This window comes from Spinacia oleracea, chromosome 6, assembly GCF_020520425.1.
Source record: "Spinacia oleracea cultivar Varoflay chromosome 6, BTI_SOV_V1, whole genome shotgun sequence".
NCBI lineage: Eukaryota > Viridiplantae > Streptophyta > Magnoliopsida > Caryophyllales > Amaranthaceae > Spinacia > Spinacia oleracea.
In genome coordinates this window covers 11959641-11985512 of record NC_079492.1, presented here as the reverse complement: position 1 = coordinate 11985512, position 25872 = coordinate 11959641, and the positions used below count along the sequence as shown (strand labels likewise).

General features: G+C 41.2%; 1 protein-coding gene across 1 annotated transcript; it reads right to left on the bottom strand.

The window, feature by feature from the left end:
- Window positions 1-746: 746 nt before the first annotated feature.
- LOC110776347 (cysteine-rich receptor-like protein kinase 25) lies at window positions 747-24956 on the bottom strand. The gene is made up of 7 exons (XM_056830630.1): window positions 23855-24956; window positions 22697-22819; window positions 21415-21536; window positions 3298-3508; window positions 2963-3200; window positions 2546-2696; window positions 747-1254 (listed from the first exon to the last, which is right to left on the bottom strand). Exons 1-7 carry the CDS (start codon window positions 24660-24662, stop codon window positions 937-939), a joined length of 1971 nt encoding a protein of 656 aa, XP_056686608.1. The 5' UTR covers window positions 24663-24956; the 3' UTR covers window positions 747-936.
- Window positions 24957-25872: the final 916 nt, after the last annotated feature.

The following is a 25872-nucleotide window of genomic DNA, read 5'->3' as shown; positions in this document are numbered from 1 at the left end:
TAATATCTTCCATACAACTATATAAAGGATACGTTAATTCAAGTGCGTGTCATACATATATTCTCCGTATCATTTTTATTTTCATAATCCAGCCTAAGGAAAATAAGTGTTTAATTTATTTTCTAAATTGGAATTCGATCATTTAGTAATTTATGTCAAAAGCACATGTTAAAACGGTGTAATTAATGCTTAACTTAAACTAATGTTTTCACTTTTATCTTCTTATATATCCAACCCCTTTGTGATTTATCAAATTTTATATATTGATATGTGTGATACAGTGTTTTAAAACCATGTAACAAAAATAAAATTCATTCTGGGTTTTTAAGCGTCTTTTTTTGTGATGAAATTACTAGAGTACCAATAATTAATAAAATTCTACACAAGTGGTGTACAAATTATAGGATAGAGGCCGGATTTTGAATCGATTGATTCTGCGAGTCTGATTCTTCTCTCCTATAATTTGTGAAAAAGGATACTTATGTTTCACTTCCTTTACTGGTTGATATATACTCCGCACAAATGTAGTTTTATAAAATATACAACAAAAGGTCTTGTGCACACAAGGTATACAATAAATTTATTGTACACCAAAATAACTTTTACTCATTTTTTTGTAACTTTAACCTAGTTTGATTAACTTTTATATTAGTAAAAAAAAAAGTTGATAGATAAACATTTAAATGATTAATTTTATACATTATTAGTGATTTTGAATAAATAAGTTTTATTAAAATGAAAAAAAATTCACTAAAAATTAGATAACTTTTATATAAGATTAACTTTTAAGCATGATGAGTTAACATTTACTATGGTGTACAATATTTATTGTACAACCATTATAAATAAGAATCTGTGAATATACAAATCCTAACCAACAAAAAAGAATACGTGGTACACAAATTGTAGGATATATAGAAGATTTTGATTCTTTCTCTATCGAGGGTAAACTTCTGTTATATTATCAGTATTTGACAGAAACTCATTAGAAGATGATAAACCCAAATTTTGGTGGAAACCGCACGCAATGTTTGTTGATGGACCAATCAAAGGTGGTTCCGGTTCCGAGAGAGCTACTTGGTGACCATTGAGTGCCGAGACAATCGTAGCCATTGTTGGTCTCTTGTTCGAATCTTCTTGAATACAAAGCAAACCAATGTGAATGCTTCTTGACATTTCATCGCTCGAGAAGTTTCCATCAAGTTTAGGATCTATCAAGTCTATAGTTGCATTGTCCTTCCAAAGATTCCATGCCTGAATATGATCGAACATACTAATTAAGAATAATAATCACAACATATGAGGCAAATTTAGAAATAGAGTATACTTCAATTCCTTTTGCACTACAAAATTATGAATCAATTAGAGATGGATTTTGAGACGGATACAATAAACGTCTCAAACTTGAGACGAATTACTAAAATTTCGTCTCTAAATTAAAATTGAGATGAAATTGTATATGGAGTTTCAAAAATTCCGTCTCAAATTTGTAATGGTTTTGCAAGAATTCCGTCTCAAATTTTTTTGAGACGCCCTCTATAGAGACGCCCTATTTCCGTCTCAAATCCGTCTCTAAGCATCATTTTGAAACGGATTTGGACTATATAGAGACGAAATTACTCGTCTCTATAAAATGATTATTTTGTAGTGTTGTATTAACACTACAAAATAATCTCTTTAGATGAAACATTTCGTCTTTAGTTGGTCCAATTCCGTTTCATAATGTTGCATGATTAGAGAGAGATTTGAGTCGGAATTAGGGAGTCCCTATAGAAGTCGTCTCAAACTTTTGGGGATTTTGGAAAACCTATTACAAATTTGAGACCGAATCGTTGGAACTGCGTATACAATTCCATCTTAATTATTTTTTAGAGACAACGTTTTAGCAATCCATCTTAAGTTTGAGATGTTTATGGTATCCGTCTCAAAATCCGTTTGATGCATACTACCACTACAAGAATTTGTATCTTTAACGACAACCTAATTACGACGGGTCAAAAATCCCGTCGCAAAAGCCTTTTGCGACGGGGCAAACAACCAAACAATGACGGGAATAACCGTCGCAAATGTCTTTTACGACGGGTTTACGATGGATTTACGACGAGATTTCTATTAACGACGGCCCCCTTTTATGACGGGTTCGCGACAGGAAATCCCATCATTAATCAACGATTATTGGCCTTTCGCGACGTGTTTTCCTATCGTTAATAGTACAATTTCTTGTAGTGTATCTCCGTTCTACGCTTTACGTTTAGTCTGTTTCGTAATGTTTTTTATAATTTATTTTATTATATTTTTGTACATGTTAATTTACTACTTGCCCCTATTACCCACAACAATTATAACTTTTCACTCACTTTCTTACTTTATTATTTCCTTACACTCACCTACTTTTTTTTACATATAAATATTTTTTACTTTATCCATATTTTATTATATTTACACACCTTGTTACAAATTCTTTCTCTTTTATCTAAAAATTTGTGTAAATAGTAACGGTAAATATCATTATGAAACAGAGGTAGTAATTTGTAGTGTAACTTACTCGTAGAGGTAGACTTTCTTCATGATAGGGGAAGGCAACTGAGCTACACATATGACCACTTATTAACTCCAGAGCTATTATTCCAAAGCTATACGCATCTGACATAACGGAGAAACGCCCTGTCAATGCATACTCAGGAGCCATATATCCGCTGTAATACATAGAATTACATAACAACTTTAAAGATATATTCAAGAGACTTCGAAGTAGGTATATGGGTAATCTTTTGGGAGAAACCCCGGCATACAAGTAGTTATAACGGAAGTAAGAAATACAATTAAAGACGTTAAAAATAATAAACACATGGATTTAGCGAAATCCTCATACTGGGGCGTTGCAGTAAGGGGACAAGAGCGATTCAAGGCATATAGTAACACAATTATATAATATATTGAATAGAGTATGTAATATACTTACTATGTTCCAGCGATTTTACTCGTATCAGCATGATTTTGATCCCTTCCAACAAGTCTCGCCAGTCCAAAATCCGTAATCTTTGGGTTCATAGTTTCATCTAACAGAATATTGCTAGATTTTAGATCTCGATGGATAATCTTTAACCTTGAATCTTCATGTAGGTATAAGAGTCCCCTGGCCGTTCCAAGTAAGATCTTGTATCGAGTTTTCCAATCTAACGTTAGATCCTTGTTTTGGCCTACACATTAATATCATGTTATGTGATAGGTGAGTTTATTTATATTTGTACAAATTAGAAGTAAAAAAGAGGGATATATAATTTCATGAGATGATACCGAACAAGACTTTGTCAAGACTTGAATTAGGCAATAATTCATAGACAAGCAACTTCTCTTCTCCATGTAAGCTAAATCCTAAAAGTTTCACCAAATTATTGTGTTGGAGCTTTGCAGCTAAAAGAATCTCTGTCTTGAACTCTGATGTACCTTGCCCCGAGTATATTGACAACCTTTTCACTGCTATTTCTTGCCCATCTTGAAGCTTTCCCTACCAAAGTGGTGATATGAAATAAACTTTATTTTCAACAACTAGATTTAACTAGTATTGTTCGAATTATAGGGTCCTTCCCAGAGTTCGGCGAGGCGGTATGCTGTGATGTGTGAGCAAACACATCAGAGCGCCATTTCGATAAAAAAACATGTAGCATTTCTTTAAAAAATAGTACAATTTCACACTACTACATAAACGAGCTAATGCAACCCCTGAAAACCGTTGCAATAGGACCAAAAAACGTTGCTATATGTCTATTGCAACGGTTCATGAACCGTTGCAGTTGCTGCCGTTGCATTAGTCCTGATGCAACGGTTCTATTGGGCTAATGCAACGGTCCTTTCCCATCCATGATGACCGTTGCATTAGGTCCCTAATGCAACGGTTCAAATAGCTAATGCAAGGGTACTTGGAATCTACAAGAACCGTTGCTTTAGCGTATAATGCAACGACTGTATAGAGCTAATGCAACATTCATGTCATATTTAGGAACCGTTGCATTATGACCTATGCAATGCTCAAAGAACCTAATGGGCATATCAATAAATATTTGTATTGGCAAAAACATAAAATACAACGGGGGATAAAATTTCATTTTTATTAAAAATATCCATAAATATATACACATTATCGTCACATCGTCTATTGACAATTTACAAAATGAAGTAATATTTGTACAAAACCAAAAAGACATAACAGAAGGAAAATAAAAATAATTCTAATTATGTAGCTGCGTGTAGCGCTAGTTTATAAGATCCACCACCAAAAAGTTTGAATCCCCATTATTGGCGTTCCTTCTTGTGTAATTAATTTGGTTCTTGAAGGACCTGTACATTCAAACATTCAGGAAATTACCAAGGAACAAATTGTAAACAAAGTAAATGTTATTTTAAAGGTAATTTTGTTAAAAACTACCTTATAAAAGAGTTCGATTCTTTTAAATAAGATACACTAATATGTTATCTCATTTAGGTACGTGTCTAACATCCAACAGCAATAAAACATCTATTCCAAAGAAATCTCTGTCACATGAATAAACTACAAGTGCGCATGATTCAATTCTAACTTAGCTTATGAAATCTCTGTCACATGAATAAACTACAAGTGCGCAAATATTAAACTTAACACTTGAGGGAAAAAATTCAAAGGTTATTGCCTGAATTGGAAATAGATATAGTGGAATAACAAAATAGAGTAATAAAAGGTTTAAATATGATTAACAAGTGATTTTAGTTCACTTGAAAACTTAAGGGGGGAAAGAAATAGCAACAAAATTAGCTAAACAACAACATAACTATTGTACTTGCAATTGCAACATTTGATCATAGTTCAGAAGCTTTACCAAGAGGGCATAACCAATTCCAGGAAAATATAACATGAATCCCAACTCCTTATATGTAGTCTATTAGTCAAACCTGTAGTACCTGATCGACGACTACGAACAACTAAAACTAAGAGATACTATAAATCAGGTGATGAAAAGGACTACCTTACAACTTCTTTTTATGGAAAGGGAGGAAAGACTACCTGGAGACCAGCTCTTGACGAACGAGAAATAAGCCTCATATTTTCCTCCATTTTGTGCCATCTTACGGCCTCAAATTTGTGGATCATCCACCCAAAAATCCTCAACCAAAAATCCGCTAATTAGCTTAAGAGCCACAGCAAACCGACTTGGTAGCAGCTGGGACAGGGGCACCTAAGTCTGTTGCATTGATCTTAAGTCCCCCACCAGGCTGCATGTCTAACAAACAAAGGTATAAACCCTTTGGTTTCAGGAATCTTATGATAACTAGTGATAATTTATAAGTTCACTATGAACGTGGTGTTGAGCTATACAACGTTAATCAACTAACAAGCAGGTAAAGAAACTAGCACTTCAGGATCATACATACATACTAAGTTCACGACAAAAGATATTCTCAATATGCACATCAAAACCTGATAACCACAAAAGGGTAATCACTTTTTTCTCGATGATCATGTACATGAAATAGACAGGTAAATGATGACTTACAACCTTAGCCTTGGAGTCATATTCTGCAAGTCTCTGTTTAATATCCCTTGCTATTGAAAGGAAGACCCCCTCCACATTCAAGATTGTCTTGGCACTCTGTTACATTTTCAATTCAGCAGAAGATGACAGATAAAGTATAAGCAAAAAAAGCAACCACCTGCAACAAGTTAACTGTTTTAAAGAATTTGACCCCATACTCATCAGTCAGGGCTTTCCCCTTCGAGGTAGGAACAACATGTAAATGAAACTCTCAAATCAGTACCAAACACTATAATTTTATAGACAGATATCGAAGGGGAGAGAGGGGGAAACATAAATTACCCTTTTCTCTCATCCATGTTTGCCTTGTTACCGACCAAAATCTTGTTCACATTGTCTGAAGCATGCTGTTCAATATTGCGGATCCAATTCCTTATATCTGTGCATACATAATTACATATGGCTCATCAACATTCTACCACCCTAGGGTGTCATTTAAGAGAGAACTACGGTAATGGATGCGAAGAAAGGTCATACATAGATGAAACATAAAAAAACACAGTCTTTCCTTATTACAGAATTCCCATGGTTTTAATGCACTCAAATTTTGTGGATCGTCAACCCAAAAGCAGTAGACCATATAAACAAAAAATATTACTACATATCAAGAAAGATTTTTGTCTTAACTTGAAGGACATATGAACAAATTTAAGTTCATGAATATGAATTCGAGATAAATCCACATAAATTGTACTGTATATATAACCCTGAAGAAAGTTTTGAGGCCACTTATTTAATAATAACTTGCAAAAAAAAACTCAGGTAATTAAATTGACATGTGAGTGAAACCTAAAATAAACCCCAATTTGAGGCTCTTATAGAACCAATACTACCAAAAATGTCATTTTCTCAAAACCCAATTATCAAATAAACAAACAACATAAACACACAAATTCTTAACTTCCCATATCTGATTAATTAGCAAAGAAAAAATATAGAGAAAACACAAGAAAATGCAGAAAGAGAGGGGAAAAAGAACAACCCAACTATATGTTCCAGTCAAGAATCCAACCTAATTTTGAGAGGCAATTAAAGATGAAAAATAAAGAGGCTATAATATATGGGAAAACAAAATTCACCAGAATTGCTGGTCAATAATTGTCGAACCTCTCATCAAATTGACATCCTTTGGCCAACGAATATATGTTAAAGTTGAGATGGAAAACCTTCTTGAAGAGGATCTACCGCATCTGGATGTATCGCAGAAAGAGACTCAAATTCGTAGTTGCAAGCCTACAACAGTTGAGAGATTTAGAGAGAGAGTGAGTGAGTTAGGGAGGGAGGACAGACGGTGGTGGTATCATAATATTTTGGTGTTTGGGTAATTGGGAGGGATGTTTTTACTTAAACATTTTTTTCGCTTTTTATTCGAAACAAGCGCCATATGGGAAACAAACAAATGCCATTGGGCTTTAGACGGCTTTTCAAACAAATGCCACTACTAAATGCCACCCAAGTAAACACTAAAGCGACATTTAACATAAATGCCGCTAAATAAATGCCGTTAAAATGGTTATTTGTTGTAGTGTTCTAACTTAGCTTATGACCAGATATGATTATTGAGGAAACAGGAAACAGGAAACAGACATCACCAAAACCACCATTTATGCTATTTATCACAATCATTTTCAATATGGAATCATCAATTGGAACAACTTACCAAACACATATGAAGTACAAAATAGTTAAATTACAGGCTAAAATAGAGAGAAAAACACATCAAGGAAAAATTAAGGTATTGAAGAAGCGAGAAAGAACAGTATTCTAAATCAAACTCGAAACTTCACTGAAGTGCATATTGAATTAACTAAACTCGAAAAAATATTAAACCTAAACCCTAAAACCCAAAAAAATGTTAAGTGTACAAAATCTGAAATTCCCAAGACAATCTACGCTACTAACTCCAATCAAATTTCTTAAACCTAGAACCAAGAAAAATAATTAACTGAAAACAAATCGAATTTCATAACAAAATTAAGAAGTTGATGAACAGATTAGCAAGAAATTACCTTGTAATTATCGAAATTTGAGATTTAAATGGAGATTTCAAGGTATAGCCGCAATCAACATTCATCAAGTTAACCTTAAATTTCGATTGCATCAGATTAGAGAACGGAAATTAATGACATTAGGGAAATTGAAAATTATAATTGAAAATTATAATTGAAAATTGAAACTAAAAAAAGGAAGAGAAACGACCTTGCAATGAAAGAGAATGAACAGCAAGCGAAAAAATGGTGGAGCGTAATCGAACAACGGGAGTGGTGAACCTGAAGAGGAAGAGAGAGAAAGGCTCAAAGCGTGGGTTTTGGGGCAAGCAGGAAGGGGGGGTAAGATTTTGGAAAATGGGGTAATGAAAATTTATGATATTGCTCCGAACCCTGTAGACCCGAGTCCCTCGTACTTCGTACAATTTCTATTTTCCCTGCCTAATAAGGAAAAAAAGAGAAGCTTTTGATCACCTACTGCAGCGGTCTTTTATATACCGTAGAACTAAACCGTTGCAATACATTAAACTGTTGTAAAATGTCGTTGCATCAGACTACTCCGTTGCACTAAACCGTTGCATTAGTTAAAACCGTTGCATTCCACCGTTGCAATAGCTTTAACTGTTGCATTCCACCGTTGCAATAGCTTTAACTGTTGCATTTGACCGTTGCATTTACTCGTTTATGTTGTAGTGTCATTAAAAGAAAGAGTACCATTTCGTTAAACAGAGTACATGCAATTTTGATAAAAACATGTACCATTTCGTTAAAAAGAGTACCTGCCATTTCATTAAAAATAGAGTATCATTTGTTTAAAACATGTAGCATTTCATTGAATTTTTTTGCTGTCATGTTTTTACAAAAACATAACAGACGATTGTGATTTTTACTTCCTCGTACTTCCATCGAAGATAGTAGCAAGCTTCATGGAAGGACAAAATCGAAGATTTAAAAGGGATGGGGGCATATAGTAGAATGAACCCTTTGAATTGTGACATCATATTCTCTTCAATGCTAATTCTAAGGGAATGACATACAATTTATATGTTCTCTTTTAGCTGCAATATTTACGACTTTTGCATTAATCACACACTACAATTTTATATTAGCACTACAAAAAATTGTACCATTAACGACGGGAAATTCCGTCGCTAAAGGCCAATAATCATTGATTAATGACGGGATTTCCAGTCGCAAACCCGTCATAAAAGAGGGTCGTCGTTAATGGAAAATCTTGTCGTTAACCCGTCGTAAAAAACATTTGTGACGGTTGTTCCCGTCTTTGTTTGGTTGTTTGCCCCGTCGCAAAAGTCTTTTGGAACGGGGTTTTTGACCCGTCGTAATTAGGTTGTCGTTAAAAATACAAATTCTTGTTGTTGTGGGGTTTTTCCGGTGAGATACCTTGGAGGTTTTCCGGTAACTTTTAAGGATTTCACAAGATTGTATTTTTATAGAGAGAGAAAGTAGAGAGAAGGCAGAGCAGCAATCGCTCTTGAATGTATTGATTGTGACCCCTTTTTCTAGGGAAGTGGGACTATTTATAGTACTAGGTTTTTGTGGGAATGACCTAATATTCCCTTTACATGATTGGCTAGGGTATGGGAGGAGGACATGTGTCCTTTCTCCTTACAATTCTCTGGCCCCTTTTGGCAATAGTGGGCTGCTTGGGCCTATTGTGCTTATTCATGCTACTTGGGATACCTACTACTTAGGCCCCTTTTCAGGTATAGGTACACTACATACATTTATACACTCTTAAATACAAATACATATACATTGTAGATACGTGCTGTGGAGTAGTATTCGTATGGTTTCTGCTTAGGGGGCGTAATACGTGCCACGTGTCGCATCCTCATTGGTACACGAAGGCGCGGTAATTTTGCCCACAACATTTGCCCCTCAAGAAGGGCATTTCTGGAAACACTTTCCGGATATCGGTTCTTGACCTTTGATTTGCATCTTCGTCTCTGGGACAGGTGTTGAGGTGGTGACATGTGTCACCTTTCTCCATTTTGCCCCTCCCTATATATAGAGGGGGGTAAAATTCATTTATTACATTTCATTTTCACAGAGCTCTACACAGGCGATTTCCGGCGAACTCTCACCACCAGCAGGCGATTTCCGGCCACCGCAAAACTCAACCTGATCTTCACCAAACTCAACCTGTTCTTCACCAAATTCAACTTGTTCTTCACCAAATTCAACTTGTTCTTCACCAAGTTCAACTTGTTCTTCACCAAGTACTTCACAGATCTTTCAAGGTTAGTTTTCGCCTTTCTTTCTTGTTTTTGTTATCCCCTCGTCATTTTTCCTTTTGTTAGCGGCCGGCCTCCTAGTACTAGGTAAGGGTTTGAAGGTTTTAATTGAGATTTTTACGCCGTTCGTCTTTTGTCGGGGCGGGCGTCCAATCGCGTCTTTTTCTTCATTGTTGGTCACTCCTAAGCCGTGCTTCGTTCACTATGCAGAAGGCATGGCTAGAACCAAGCAAACGGCAGATCCTACGTGCTTGCGCTTGCGGGAGGAAACATTCACACCCCCTAGGGAGAGGTATTCTTCCACCGCCCCGGCAGCCAACGAAGAATATGCCGAACTCTTTCAAGAGATCGACGAATATGTCGAGGTGGGGGAGCAAGCGGCAAGCTCGTCATGGGGTACAGCGAGCCAGGCAGTGGGGGAGTCAAGCGTCGCTCCATTGTCATCGGCCGCCGAGGAGCAAGAGGCTGCTCCCCAGCCTATTAGGCCCAGAGGACGGGAGGAGGCCCAATTGCTTCCGTCGGAGATTCACCTAGACGTAGGCTGGATGCGGTGGCTAGACAGGCACGGGGCCAAGATGAGGGACGACCTCTGCGTGGGGGAAGGGTACCAGATGCGCATGCCGGCCGGTCTGGACTCGACCGTCAGCCTGCTTGCCGAGGGAGAATTCCCCGTGTATGCCGCATCCATCAAGCTCGGCATGAGATTCCCTCCACACCCCTTCGTTGTGGAAGTGTTAGATGGTTTTAACATTGGGGTGGCCCAGCTGACCCCCAACTCGTGGGCTGATATCTTTGGCTATATTGCCAAATGTGCGCTGAACGACGTGGAGCCGTCTTTCAACGCTTTTCTGCATCTGGTCTCCCTCTCTCGTTCCCCCAGTGCCGCCAAAGGGTGGTTTAATCTGAGCAGCCGTGGTACCTACCAGATAGTGGTCGGCAAGCTCAGCAAATGGCATATGTGGAGGAAAAGGTGGGTCGTGTTTTACACGGACGACCAGGAGATGTATGAGAGGATGAGCCGCTGGAACTGCAACGCCAACTATATGAACCGTGACGAGCCCCTTCCACCCCTTACTGCCGAAGAGTGGGATCAGATAATGGTCCTGTTCAAGGCCAACACTTACCACTTAACAGTGGACAAGACTTTCCATGTGCCGGCCGAGTGGTTGCCGCACATTAGCCAGTTTCGGAACGAGGCCTTTCTAGCGGCCGTAGGCTTAGGATATTCTATGACTCGAGGTTGTATGCCAATTTATGTGCCGTTCCGCGTTGGTCTATTCATTTTTTCTAACTTTGGATTTCTTTTGTTCACAGAGGAAGGGATGAGCAAGTTATCGGCGGCGGATATTGGGAAGGGCGATATGACCGATTGGATGGCCGACATCTATGAGGCCAAGATGCAGAAAGCCAAGGCCGAGTTGGAGGAGAAGGTGAGTATTCTCTTAGGTTGTTGTCTTTGCAAGTTAAGCTTTTCCCGTCCAGTGTCTACAGTGGACGTCATTTTAGTGACGAGCCGATATCCTGACATGTGACCCGTGTTTGCTAAGGTAGGCCTCGTCACTTTTTAATGACGGGCCCCTAAGTTAGTGTTTTTCCTGCGGTTGCCAAGGTGCGCCTCGTTACTTTTTAAGACGGGCGCCCCTTTGGTAACGAGCCATTTTTTTTTTTTTTTTTACAAGTGACTCGTGATTGATAGGGTACGCCTCGTCATTTTTGAGACGGGCGTCCTTTTTAATGACGAGCCACTATTCAGTGAGTGACTTGTGATTGATAAGGTACGCCTCGTCATTTTTGAGACGGGCGTCCTTTTAAATGACGAGCCACTGTTCAGTGAGTGACTTGTGATTGATAAGGTACGCCTCATCATTTTTGAGACGGGCGTCCTTTTTAATGACGAGCCACTATCTTGCGAGTGACTTGTGATTGATAAGGTAAGCTTCGTCACTTTTGAGACGGGCGTCCTTTTAAATGACGAGCCACTGTTCAGTGAGTGACTTGTGATTGATAAGGTACGCCTCGTCATTTTTGAGACGGGTGTCCTTTTTAATGACGAGCCACTATCTTGCGAGTGACTTGTGATTGATAAGGTACGCTTCGTCACTTTTGAGACGGGCGTCCTTTTAAATGACGAGCCATTGTTCAGTGAGTGACTTGTGATTGATAAGGTACGCCTCGTCATTTTTGAGACGGGCGTCCTCTTTAATGACGAGCCACTATCTTGCGAGTGACTTGTGATTGATAAAGTACGCTTCGTCACTTTTGAGACGGGCGTCCTTTTTAATGACGAGCCACTATCTTGTGAGTGACTTGTGATTGATAAGGTACGCTTCGTCATTTTTGAGACGGGCGTCCTTTTTAATGACGAGCCACTATCTTGTGAGTGACTTGTGATTGATAAGGTACGCTTCGTCATTTTTGAGACGGGCGTCCTTTTTAATGACGAGCCACTATCTTGTGAGTGACTTGTGATTGATAAGGTACGCCTCGTCATTTTTGAGACGGGCGTCCTTTTAAATGACGAGCCACTATCTTGTGAGTGACTTGTGATTGATAAGGTACGCCTTGTCATTTTTGAGACGGACGTCCTTTTGAATGACGAGCCACTATCTTGTGAGTGACTTGTGATTGATGACGAGGCCCAATATTTGACTGTCCTTTACGTTCTTTTTTAGCAAGCTAAGGACGCGGCTAGGGCGTCAGGGAAGAAGAAGGGGACGACTCTGTCCCAGCTTAAGAAGAGAGCCGTGCCAGCTGGCTCGGAGACTCCGAGTACCTTCAAAAAGCCCAAACCCATACCCCGCCGTCTTGTGAAGAAGGACGAGTCGAAGGTTGCTGAGGGGGGTTGCCCTGATGACGATGAGATTGGCGTGGACAAGCCGTCTCTGGTTGTGGACTTGGTGTCCAAATGGAAGTCTGGTGGGCATCCTGACGAGCTGGAGGACCCTCTTTCTGGAATTCCGGCCGACGTCCATTCCCAGATACCTGCGGAGGTGGCCCGCCGAGCTAGGTCATCGGGCGGTAAGTATTATTCGAACGTCGTTCAGACGTATCGAGCCTCCTCTGGCAGTTCTTCTTACTCTCCGCGTCATCCTAAGGCCGTTGTTTTTCCTATAGCCAAAGACAAAGGGAAGGATGCAGCTGCTGCAGAGGACGAGAACGTACCCGCTACTCCCCACTATTCGTCAAAGGATAGGGTGGCTATATGCCATAAGGTTTTTAAGGCCGTCCCCGCAGAGTATGTTGCTTCTCTTCCTGGCCGCAAGACTGACGCCCAGTTTGGTGCGATCCAGGCCACTCTTCTCGACGTGAGTCTATTTCCAACTTGCTTGTACTTGTTTTTTCTTTTCGAGTCATTTACTAACATGTAGCTCCTTTTGCAGTTGTTCTGCCGCATGGAATTCTGCAAGAGTTGGAAGACCCGCACTGCTGAGGAGCTCAAAGCTCAGGTGGCTGAGTCCACCCACCATGGCGACTATGCGTTCAAAGCCATTGAAGAGGTCCGCCTGCAGATGCAGACGACCATAGACCTTCAAGCAAAGGAGGTAGCTTCGTTGAGGTCTGACAAGGCCGAGCTGCTTAAGAAGATCTTGGCGCAGGACAAAGACATGGTGACAATGGTCGAGGAGGCCAAGACAGCGGCGGCGGAAATACGGACGCTTAAGGACCAGTTGCGGGAGTACCCTCAGGTCAAAGAGGCGGCTGAGGAAGTCGAGCATCTTCGTGGGGAGCTGGAGACGGCCAGGTCGCAAGTTCGCACCTTGCGTGAGCGTCTTCTGGAATCCTATGATCAGGGGGAGCAGGCGGCCAAGGACGCTGTTAAGCACGCCTGGGAGAGCCACATGCCAGAGTATGATCTTGCGTGGTTCCAGCGGCGATTGGAACACAGTGCCGCTGTGTTGGCTGCTGAGCGTCTCGGTCAGCCGCCCCTTGAGTTTGTACCCTCTGATGATGAGGACGATGCGGCTGCTCCCTGATTTGCTTCCTTCCAAGTTCTTCAAAGTTTTATTCAAGTGTTCCCATGCCTAAGGGCAAAAAACAATCATTTTGTTAAGTTTTGGCGCTGCTGGCGTCTGTACCATTGTGCCTGCTGAGCACACAACAATTTCTTTCTTTTTGCTTTTGAATTCTGGGCTACTTTTACACGCCTTTCTACGGGCGTTGTTTTATAAGTAAATAGGTTATTTTTGTTGCTTCTTTTATCTCGCATTTATTTGCTCTTCGTAATTTGATTATTCCTTAATCAATAGGCTTAATCAATAGGTATGGTAGCCAAGGTGCAACTGAGTATACACTAAGCACGTTGGTGCCGCAGGCAACTGAGCATGCGCTAGGCACTACTGTGGTCGTCTCTTTCTTTGGCGAGCGTGTCTATACCGATATTGATTGACGCAAGTTAATCAATAGGTATGATTGCCGCTAGACATGCTCGTCAAGTGGACTGGACGGCCAAATGTTCGTGCCGCCGCACTTTTGAGCAAACAACCTTTGTCTCAAAGATATTGGTGCCGCAGGCAACTGAGCATGCGCTAGGCACTACTGTGGTCGTCTCTTTCTTTGGCGAGCGTGTCTATACCGACATTGATTGACGCAAGTCAATCAATAGGTATGATTGCCGCTAGACATGCTCGTCAAATGGACTGGACGGCCAAATGTTCGTGCCGCCGCGCTTTTGAGCAAACAACCTTTGTCTCAAAGTTATTGGTGCCGCTGAGCTTTTGAGCAAACAACCTTTATCTCAAAGATATTGGTGCCGCTGAGCTTTTGAACGAACAACCTATGATTTAAGTTTATTTGTGCCGCTGGCACTTACTATGCCGTACTGGTTGGCCAGCGGCTTGCTATACTGGGAAGGGAGTTGGATAGGTGATCAGCCTACAACTTGGTGCTAATCTGGGCCACTTCTTAGGCTTCAAACAATTAGTCTTGTTGAGAGTTTTTGCTAATCTGGGCCACTTCTCAGGCCGTCATACAATTAGGCTTTGGTTATGCATTGGAGTGTACATTTTTATATTCATTGTGCGAGCAATAAATATTACGAGACACATAGAGTAGTATTATTTATAACTTTGCAAGGCGAATTTAGCCGGTTACAAAAGTAATTACTACCCTACTATGACCATTAGAGGCCGCCCCTTGGGCAATGGATCGTGGTAAGTAAGACAAAGCTTAGCACATATCTAGAAGAAATACTTCTTGAGATTGTCGGCATTCCAAGTGCGCAAAATAGGCCGGCCTTGCATGTCTTGAATGCGGTAGGTTCCATCTCTAACCTCATCATAGATCTCATAAGGTCCCTCCCAAGTGGGCGTCAGCTTACCCTGTTCATTTGCTCGTCCTGTGGACTCCATTTTCCTGAGGACAAAATCTCCCACTTTGAGCACTCTATTAGAGACTCTCTTGTTGTATTCTCTTGCCATCCTTATCTTGTACAGCTGTTGTCTGAGCGCTGCATTTCCTCTAACCTCGGGCAGGAAGTCCAAGGCTGCTTTCATTGTCTCCCAGTTAGCATTTTCGTCATACAGCATGACTCTCAACGTTGGTTCACACATTTCTATGGGTAGGACAGCCTCGGCGCCATAGGCTAGCAAGAAGGGTGTTTCACCGGTTGAATTCTTAGCCGTGGTGCGGATGGACCATAAGACATTTGGCAGCTCATCAGCCCATAGACCTTTGGCTTCGTCAAGCTTCTTTTTCATTCCTTCGGAGATAATTTTGTTGAACGCCTCAACCTGACCATTGGCTTGGGGTCGTCCGACTGATGCAAAACAAGTGTGTATGCCGTGATCTGCCAGCCACTCTTTCAGCTTAGGCGTCTCAAACTGGGGCCCATTATCGAAGACGATAGCCTGTGGAATCCCAAAGCGAGTCATGATGTTCTTCCAAATAAATGCTCTCACATCAGTATTTTTATGTTTTTGAGCGCTCCTGCCTCCACCCATTTGGTGAAGTAATCTACAGCAACGATGACATAACGCCTTCCTCCTGGTGCGGCCGTAAATGGGCCTAGAAGATCCATCCCCCATTTAGCAAATGGAATTGGGCTTGTAATGGGCGTCAGAACTCGTGCCGGTTGGTGTATTAGGTGAGAAAAACGCTGGCATTTGTCACACTTCTTGACCAGTGAAATTGCGTCCTCCTTAAGAGTCGGCCAGTAATAGCCGGTTCGAAGTGCCTTTTCAGCCAAAGCCCTTCCACCAATATGCGAGTTGCACACCCCTGATGAAGGTCTTCTAGAATTTCCTGCCCCTTCTCAGGTGTTACACATCTTAACAAAGGACGGGAGTAGGCCTTTTTATAGAGGGTGCCGTTCCACATTTCAAACCAAGAGCATTTCTTCTGAAGTTTTTCCGCTTCCCTTGAGTCTTCGGGCAAGACTCCATTCATTTTGAAGTTTACTATGTCATCCATCCATGTGGACGTCCTGTCAAGAGTTTCCACCTCCATTTGCTCAACACTTCTGTGCTCTTTTACCTCCCAAAACACGTGCCGAGGGGTATCACAAGACGCGGAACTTGCCAATTTTGACAGGGCATCAGCTTGGTTATTTTCCGAGCGAGGGACTTGCCTTACTTCAAAAATTTTCAGTGGCTCTACTTCCTGATGGACGGCCTGCATGTATTTGACCATAGTCGGATCCCTAGCTTCGTAGGTCCCATTAACTTGGCTCACAATCAGTTGGGAGTCAGATAGTGCTACAATCTCCTCGGCGCCTGCCGCCTTACACATTTTAATGCCACAAAGCAGGGCTTCATATTCGGCTTCATTATTTGACGCCTGGAAGTTAAATCGCATAGCATACTCAAAAGTGTCTCCTTCTGGGGAGTGACAGATTATCCCAGCTCCACATCCATTCTGTGTGGATGAGCCGTCTACATACACTGTCCACACCGTGTTTGTATTCTTGGCAAAGTCAGGCCTCGTCATTTCAACAATAAAGTCGGCACATGCCTGCCCCTTGACAGCTTTCCTCGGCTCATAAGTGATATCAAAGGCGTTCAGCTCTATTGCCCAATTCAGCATTCGTCCTGACGCCTCCAGCTTTGTGAAGGGAAGTTTGAGCGGTTGATCTCTGTAGACCACTATTTTGTGAGCTAAGAAATAAGGACGGAGTTTTTTGCTGGCCATGAACAGAGCTAAGCCAAACTTTTCCACTGTAGGGTATCTAACTTCAGCATTTTGAAGAACATGACTGACAAAATATACCGGCATCTGTATTCCTTCCCTCTCTGTCAGTAGAACGGCACTCAACGAGTGCTCGGACACGGCAAGATACATGTACAAATTCTCTCCTAGCAAGGGACTAACAAGACGAGGCAAGGTATGCAAGTGCTCCTTTAGTCTGACCAATGCCGCCTCGGCCTCGTCCGACCATTCAAACTTGGCCTTCTTTCTAACAGACCTAAAAAAGTAGTGGCACTTGTCTCCAGCCCTGGAAAGGAATCTGCCCAGGGCGGCCAAGCAACCTGTGAGCCGATGGACCTCCTTCACTGTCTTTGGTGAGCTCATATCAATTATTGCCTGGATTTTGTCTGGGTTGGCTTCGATTCCTCTTTCATCAATCAAGAAACCTAAGAATTTGCCTGCCGTCACCCCGAACACACACTTCTTAGGATTCAACCTCATGTTGTAAGCTCGAATAGTCTCAAATGTCTCCCTGAGATCAGTTATGTGCGCCGCCCTCAGCTTACTTTTTACGATCATATCATCAATGTAAGCTTCAATATTTCTGCCGAGCTGCTTAATGAACACAGTGTTAATAAGACGCTGAAAGGTGGCCGGTGCATTCTTTAACCCAAACGGCATCACTTTGTAGCAGTAAAGGCCTTGTTCAGTAACAAATGACGTTTTTTCCTGGTCGTCAGGCCACAACGGATCTGATGAAACCCTGAGTATTCATCCATAAAGCTCATCATAGCATGCCCTGCTGTAGAGTCGACGAGCCGGTCAATCTTGGGCAATGGGAAACTATCCTTTGGACATGCCTTATTGAGGTTGGTGTAGTCAACACACATTCTCCATGTACCATTAGGTTTTTTGACGAGGACCACGTTAGCAACCCAGTCGGGGTGCTGACTAGGCCTGACGAACCCTGCCTCCATCAACTTTTGTATTTCCGCGGCTGCCGCCTGATTTCTATCTTCCCCATGGTTCCTTTTCTTCTGACGAACCGGTTTGAAGTTTGGGTCCACATTCAGCTTATGGACGGCCACAGCAGGGTCAATACCCGACATTTCGTCCACTGTGAAAGCAAAGATATCTTCAAATTCTCTCAAAAGGTGGACCAACTCTACCGCCAGCGGGTCGTCAGGAGAAATCCCGATGGGCACTACTCTGTCAGGTTTATCTGTGTTTAATACCACATTGAAATGGGCCCCAACAGGCTCTGGGCGTCTCTCTTCCATGTGCCCTGCTGAGATAGTTAATGTTTCTTTGACGATCTTGGGTTGTGTGTCGCCACATTTTCGTTTGTTTCTCGATGTCCCTTTCTCTTCACCCGTCCCCCATGCTTCTGGACTCAAGGTGGTTAGGTAGCAATCTCTAGCTTGTTGCTGGTCACCATGTATAGTGCTGACACTCCCATCGTCACAAATGAACTTAAGAAGCATCAGATGAGTCACAATGACAGCCTTTGCCCTATTCAACGTGGGACGCCCCAAGATGATGTTATATGCCGTCAGGTCTTTCACTATGAGAAAACGGACGTCCATTTGTCGAGATTCCTTTTTATTTCCCATCCTCAGAGGAAGGGTAATTATGCCGACTGGGTGGATGATACTACCTCCGAAGCCTATAATGGGATAGTGGATTTTCTCAATCTTTGAGGAATCATGTTGCAGCCGATTCAAGCACTCTAGACTAATTATGTCCGACGAACTTCCTGTATCAACCAAAATACGCCTAACCCCCAGGTTAGCAACTTTTAACTCAATTACCAAAGGATCGTCATGCGGGGTGGAGATTTTCCCACGGTCGGCCTCGCCGATTTCAACTTTTGGAAACGGGTCAACTGTGGCCTTGCCGGACAGCATCACTTGCCCCAATCGCTTGGCATAATCCTTCTGGCCCCTCATGGTCGGCCCGCCGGCGACCAATCCTCCGGAGATGACTGCTACGCACTCTGGGTCGGTACGATTCCCATCTTCCTCCGAGGGAGGGGATTTGTTTTTCTTGTAGAAGGGTTTGCCAGAACCTCCCGTGTTCCTACTGATATAACTCTTTAAGAATCCCTTCGTGGCTAGGCCGTCCAATGCCCTTTTCAAGCTCTTACATTCATTGGTGTCATGCCCAATGTCACTGTGAAAGTGACAGTACAGTTTGGGGTCCCTACTTTCTGGTGGCGACTTCATGGGAAATGGACGATCAATGTCATATTTGGACCCGACGTCCATCAGAATTGTGTACATGTCTGTGTTATACTCAAATCGCTCCCGATCATAAGTTCTGGACTGTTTCTGACCTGCCGCTCCGGGGGCCCTGTCTGACTCTTTTGCAATAGCCCACGTCCCGTTAGGCCGGTTCTTCTTTTCGAATTTCTTCTTTTTTGCCGCTAGCTCGGCGGTATCACTTCCTCTGGGATCTTTCGGGACGCTGCAAATCTCTGTTGCATGAATGAAGGCCTCGGCCTCATCCAGCACTTCTGGCATTGTTCGGACGCTTTTCTTTACCAGATCAAACTTGAAAGAGCCCTTTTTAAGCCCTCGAATGAAGTTATCGAATGCAACACCATCTGGCAAATCCGGAATTTTCCCTGCCTCTAGATTGAATCTCTTCACATAACTCCTCAAAGACTCGTCTTTCCCTTGCTGAATCCTACTCAGATGCATGCTCGTCTTCTTCTCTTCCTTGTGAGCCATGAACCGAGTAGAGAACAATAGCTCGAGCTCCGAAAAAGAGCGAATAGTTCCGGCTGGAAGTCTCTCGAACCACTTAGATGCTACTCCTTTGAGTGTGCCCGGAAAATACTTACACCAGGTTGAGTCAGTTGTTCCTTGGACATACATGTGATGCCGGTAAACCAAGAGGTGCATGTCTGGATCTGTGGTCCCATCGTAAGCATCAATGTTGGGCGGCTTGACTTTGGGTTCCCTCGGGGCTCTCATGATGGAGTCTGCAAAAGGGGTGGTGTGCCCTAGGGCCATGTTGGACACCCCCTCCTAAATGTGATACACAGGATCTTGACGCCTTGAGTAGGGTACCCGCAGGGAAGACTCGCGTCCGCGAGTTTGACGGGTTGGACGGGTGACCCCTGGGCGCGCCTGGCTCAGATGCGTATAAGTTGGATGAGGGAGAGGTCTATCCGGCATGACGGGGGTTGACCCAGTGTCAGAAAGTTCAGACTCAGAGTCAGGCAATTGCTCTGCGCGTGGCTGCTCACGTCCTCGGGACGTTTCTCCGATCAGCCGCCGTGGCAGTCGGCGTGGTAGGTAAGACATTGCCTGATTGGGCTGACTTGCTGGCGGCTGTCTCCTCAGGTCCTCGCCTGTCAGCCTGGTCCAGACGTTTGGGGGGCGCAAAGAAAGTGTTGGCCTATTGCTTGCCGGCCCCTCATGATTTGCAGCCACAGCAGTGGTGTAGATCAGCATACTCTTCTGTACCTCAGCATTAACTGTCTTTCCCACATCAGCTTGGAACTCAGCCAAAATAGCCCGAAGAGCACCCACAGAGACAGGCATATCAGGGTTCTCCTCTATTACCGTATCCACCCGAGGATCCAGGTGTCCTCCAGGAGGGGTGCGATTGGCCTGGTCGTCCTCCTCGCTGAGCACCTCTACCTCGGCAGCGCGACGAGGGGTGTGCCCGGCCGCAAATATACGCGCGGCATCTCCAGTGATTCTCGTGGCCGGCGTATGATGTTCAGTCGACATTTCTCTTTCGAGGGGTGGCCGCTCTACTCGCGTAGGCCGCCCAGTATCGTTGTCCTGTCGTTGATCTTCCATGTTACCGTACCTCCCCACAGACGGCGCCAAATGTTGTGGGGTTTTTCCGGTGAGATACCTTGGAGGTTTTCCGGTAACTTTTAAGGATTTCACAAGATTGTATTTTTATAGAGAGAGAAAGTAGAGAGAAGGCAGAGCAGCAATTGCTCTTGAATGTATTGATTGTGACCCCTTTTTCTAGGGAAGTGGGACTATTTATAGTACTAGGTTTTTGTGGGAATGACCTAATATTCCCTTTACATGATTGGCTAGGGTATGGGAGGAGGACATGTGTCCTTTCTCCTTACAATTCTCTGGCCCCTTTTGGCAATAGTGGGCTGCTTGGGCCTATTGTGCTTATTCATGCTACTTGGGATACCTACTACTTAGGCCCCTTTTCAGGTATAGGTACACTACATACATTTATACACTCTTAAATACAAATACATATACATTGTAGATACGTGCTGTGGAGTAGTCTTCGTATGGTTTCTGCTTAGGGGGCGTAATACATGCCACGTGTCGCATCCTCATTGGTACACGAAGGCGCGGTAATTTTGCCCACAACACTTGTAGTGTAGGTAACAAAAATAGTGTAAAATGTTATTGGATTAGTCTCAGAGTGTATTTTAATTAAAATCTACGTACTATGTAGTAGCTAGTTAAAGATAAGGTTATCGAACTATACCTTGTAAACCACACCAAATCCACCTTGTCCAAGTTTATTACGTAGGGAGAAATTCCCTGTTGCATCTTTTATTGTCCTGAAGTCAAATTGTAGTGACTCTAATCCAACAATATCTTCCATATCTGTAATAATAGGTAGCAAGACATCTAAGGTCAAATCTACTTCGTAGTCATTCATTAAGGGGTGCTAAATGCAGCATGATTTTATTTGACGCAACCCTTTTTTCTTTCACTTGTTTCATTCTGAAAAAAAACCTAACCCCCACTTTTATTGTTTTCTCTCAACCTTTTCCCCTATTATTAGACATGTCATTTGTGTTCCAAGCGTGAATTAAGTTTTCTAATACAAAATGAATCGTAATTTGTGATAAATAATCAAAAATTGACTTAGCTTTTATCCTAGACTACATAGGAGTATTCAATAACAAGCTGCTAGCCACGATTTTATGATTATTCTTGAAGAACATAATGTCAAGTCACCAGAAATTATGCTAGGAATATCTTGATTATGAGCTTTATCCTTTTGCATGTTCACGTAAACTTGAATTTTTTTTAGTGTAACGTGTACGTGATAAAATTAGAATACGTATTTGGATTGACATAGACGATTTTTTTTGACTTGGAAGACCTTGGAATTGAGGTAATATCCGTTTTTTCTGTTTTTTTCGAGTCACTTCATGTAACTTATATGAAATATACACTTCCATTTTGTACAGATTGAACAAAACAGAATTAGCTATTTCGTATATATTGAACATAATGGAACTAACTATTTCGTACAGATTGAACAAAATAGAGTTAACTATTTCATACAGATTGAACAAAATATAGTTAAGTATTTCATACAGAAACCAAAGAATTAAAAAGGGTATTTCTGGTTTTTTACAGGCACTACAAGAATTTGTATCTTTAACGACAACCTAATTACGACGGGTCAAATATCCCGTCGCAAAAGCCTTTTGCGACGGGACTAACAACCAAACAATGACGGGAATAACCGTCGCAAATGTCTTTTACGACGGGTTTACGACAAATTTACGACGGGATTTCTATTAACGACGGCCCCCTTTTATGACGGGTTCGCGACATGAAATCCCGTCGTTAATCAACGATTATTGGCCTTTCGTGACGGGATTTCCCGTCGTTAATAGTAACATTTCTTGTAGTGAGGGGTGCGCCAAAGTAATTGAAGGTTGCGTATAGCAATCGTGTTCATTAACTTCTGTTTAATTTATTTTAGTAAAGATATTTTCAAGATTTTCTGAAAAAAGTTGCCGAGTTACCTGAGGATGGTTTTCTGCGCTTATGACGATAGATACAAAACCAAGCACCGGAAAGAAGCAAGATTGCAAGAACTATGGGAACACTAACCGCCGCAACAATATGTGATGATCTATTCTTCTTTTCTGCATTGCAAAATAAAATTTCAAATTATGATAAATTGCTTTTTACCATCTAAAAAAATCGAAAAAATATTTATTACCACCTAAAAAACTAAAACTTGTAATTTGCCACCTAAAAAACATTTAAAAATTGTTTTTTACCACCTGAAAAATGGATAGATAGATGAAAATGTTATGTAGGGGGTCATAATAACGGTACTTCTAATATGTTCTATTCTTCCACGATTTCATGTATTTAACTCTATTTTCTTCCCCCGCTTCCTTATTTTCTATTAATTTACATAATTTTTCACCACCATTAATTTACAAAATTGACAAAATTTAATGGAAGTAAAGAGCGAAGGGTGAAAGAGTTAAAGAAAATCACACAAGGAATGTATAATATTGGAGGAAAATTGAATTAGGTAGCCATACATAAATGTTTCATCTATTTTTTCGTTTTTTAGGTGGTAAAAAAAATGTTTTAATTATCTTTAGGTGGTAAAATACAAGTTTTAATTTTTTAGGTGGTAAAAAATAATTTTTCGATTTTTGTAGGTGGTAAAAAACAATTTGTCCTTCAAATTATATTGAAAATTATAAGTGAGTGGAGCAGAATGTGTTCTGTTTTTTTATCAGAAAAGAATCACAATGTCACGTTCTTTTACATATTCTCTCATATATTTTTTTTTCCTGCATAGTGAATATCGTGTGCTTGTGTCTTTGATCTACTACCTCCGTTTCAAAATAATCTTTACACTTTCCATTTTAGTCCAGTTTAAAATATTCTTTACATCATGTTTTATTCTATTTCTGGACATGAAAATTTATTACCTTACCTTTCTTAGCCCCACAATATTTACATTTTTCCACCCACTTTTTCTTACAACCACCCATCTTTTTACACATTTCTCCAACTTTATCCATATTTTTTTTATATTCAACTAATTTTCTCATTTTTTTCTTAATTTATGCAAATAGTAACCGTAAATATTTTTATGAAACGGAAGTAGTAATTCTTTACAAGCGTACTAACCAGGAAGGGAAAAAGTTGTTTACCGGTTGCAGTTGTGGGTGGTGGGTGTGTCCCCGAGGTTGAGTTAAAAAACGGGTAGGTGATTGCTGATGAGTTATAGAAAGGCGTTGTCTGATACCAAACAATACAACTAGGCAACAAGGCGCGGGCACTAACACTTATTGCAACCCTCTCGATAGCCGTCGTTAGGCAAAGGTGACAATCCTTAGCTGTAAGTTCCGGTACACACTGCGCCGTTTCATACAAATTCCCAAACCCTGAAATGTTCACCATTGTCGTCTTAAACTTGGCCCCTGGAGGCGGAACATCGGCTACCAAGGTCGCCAAATCGGTCATACTCTTTCGCATACTACTTGCGAAATGGGTTACTTGACTTTTACTAATGTTTTGCGGTGCTGTTATTGGTACCCATGGAGATACATCCATTTTTCCGAAGAACGAGAATCGAGAATAACGCATCATGCAATTTTCGTACCAAATGATAGCCTCCGTTTGGTATGGGCATGCTTTGAGGATTCGATTTTTCGCTTCGTTGATACAAGAGCTGCAACTTCGAGAATCTTGATCGAATCGACAGATGAAGAAAGCGTACACACAATTGGGTGTTTCGCCCAAGGAAGAGTTGTAATAGGCGGTTTTTGAGGCCTGTAAAGTGAAGGCTCCTAGGAGATTATATAGGTTGTACAGGTACGAGGGCGAGGCTCGATTACTATCTAGTGAGGAATTTGTGCTACCTGTGCAATTGTACCCAATATAAAGCGCATTGTGTGTGGTAGCAATAACAAATGAAACGGGTAGGAAGGTGAGAAATATTATATTGAATCGCACCATGTCATTTGTTCACCGACTAATTCAGGGCTATGAAATTGTAAATATGCAAGTGTAGCAAGAAGAAGATGACACCTTTTTGTGGTTGATGTCTTCATTCGTAGTACTACTATTCATTTCGTTGTCTCATCAATAATCGACACGCCATTCGGCAATCTCGTCAACGATCGATAAACATCAAAAAACGAATTTAATCCTCCTGGGCATCATCGAAGGATAAAGTTGGAAACAATGCTAAGATGTGAAACATAACCGTTTCGATGGCATAAGAATACCATCATCAATCTCTAAAAAGCCCTTGACAAGTTGACATAGTCTACTTTCGAGGAGTTAATAGAATACGTACAATTTTAGGTGACATTTATTGCCAGCTTTGATTTCTTGAATTTAAATATTTAACCAGAAAGTAGTTAGGAGGAGTGAACATAAATATAATGGGACCAAATAGTTGTCTGCTTGGGCCTAAATTTCTGAATTCTTTTAGTTGTGGATTTGGGGTGATGGGGATACATTTCTTAAGTCTTGTACAACCTCTTGGTCAAATCAACTTTGCACATTTATGGACCCCGTCAATACCACAAGTTGACTTGGAATATGGGAATGGACATATCCATTTAGGTATAGAGTAAACCCGACCTACTTAAAGCCCAATATTAGTATTATTATGATTGGTTAGTAGAATCATAAGGCTAAAATAGCCCAAAGACACATATATGTACCCCATGAAGCAAAGGTAAATAAAGGTCAATTCTCTAACATAAGAGGATTCATCCTACTCCCAAATACAACATACATTATCCTTGTACTCCATCTATTTCAGAATACTCGCAACGTTTTGACTGGACACGTTTACCAATGCACAACTTTGACTATTAATATATTTAATTATCTATTCTAAAGACTTATAAATATTAATATTTCGAATATATATATCAAGATGAAGGCAACAATATATTATATGCTAACACTTGTTTTCATATATTATAAATAAATTAGGGTCAAAGTAAATTATGTGAATAGTGCAAAAAGTCAAACCCCTGCGAGTATTCAGAAACAGAGGGAGAACTAACCTAAGCGTCGAAGGCTCTGACTCAAGGAAGAACCGGGTGTCAAGGATGCTCATGCCATCACTGTCTTACATTACCGTTTTAACTCCGAAACAAGTTTTATTCATAATTTTTTAACAATTTGATTTGAAAAACAAAAGTACGTA

What these genes read in the sequence shown, in the direction of transcription:
- LOC110776347 (XM_056830630.1), bottom strand. Translation starts at nt 24,662, where the DNA reads ATGGTGCGATTCAATATAATATTTCTCACCTTCCTACCCGTTTCATTT. An exon ending in ACCACCCACAACTGCAACCG is followed by an intron (nt 22,820 to 23,854) that starts GTAAACAACTTT and finishes TTTGCAATGCAG; the next exon opens with AAAAGAAGAATAGATCATCA. An exon ending in AAGAAAGTCTACCTCTACGA is followed by an intron (nt 1,255 to 2,545) that starts GTAAGTTACACT and finishes GATCATATTCAG; the next exon opens with GCATGGAATCTTTGGAAGGA.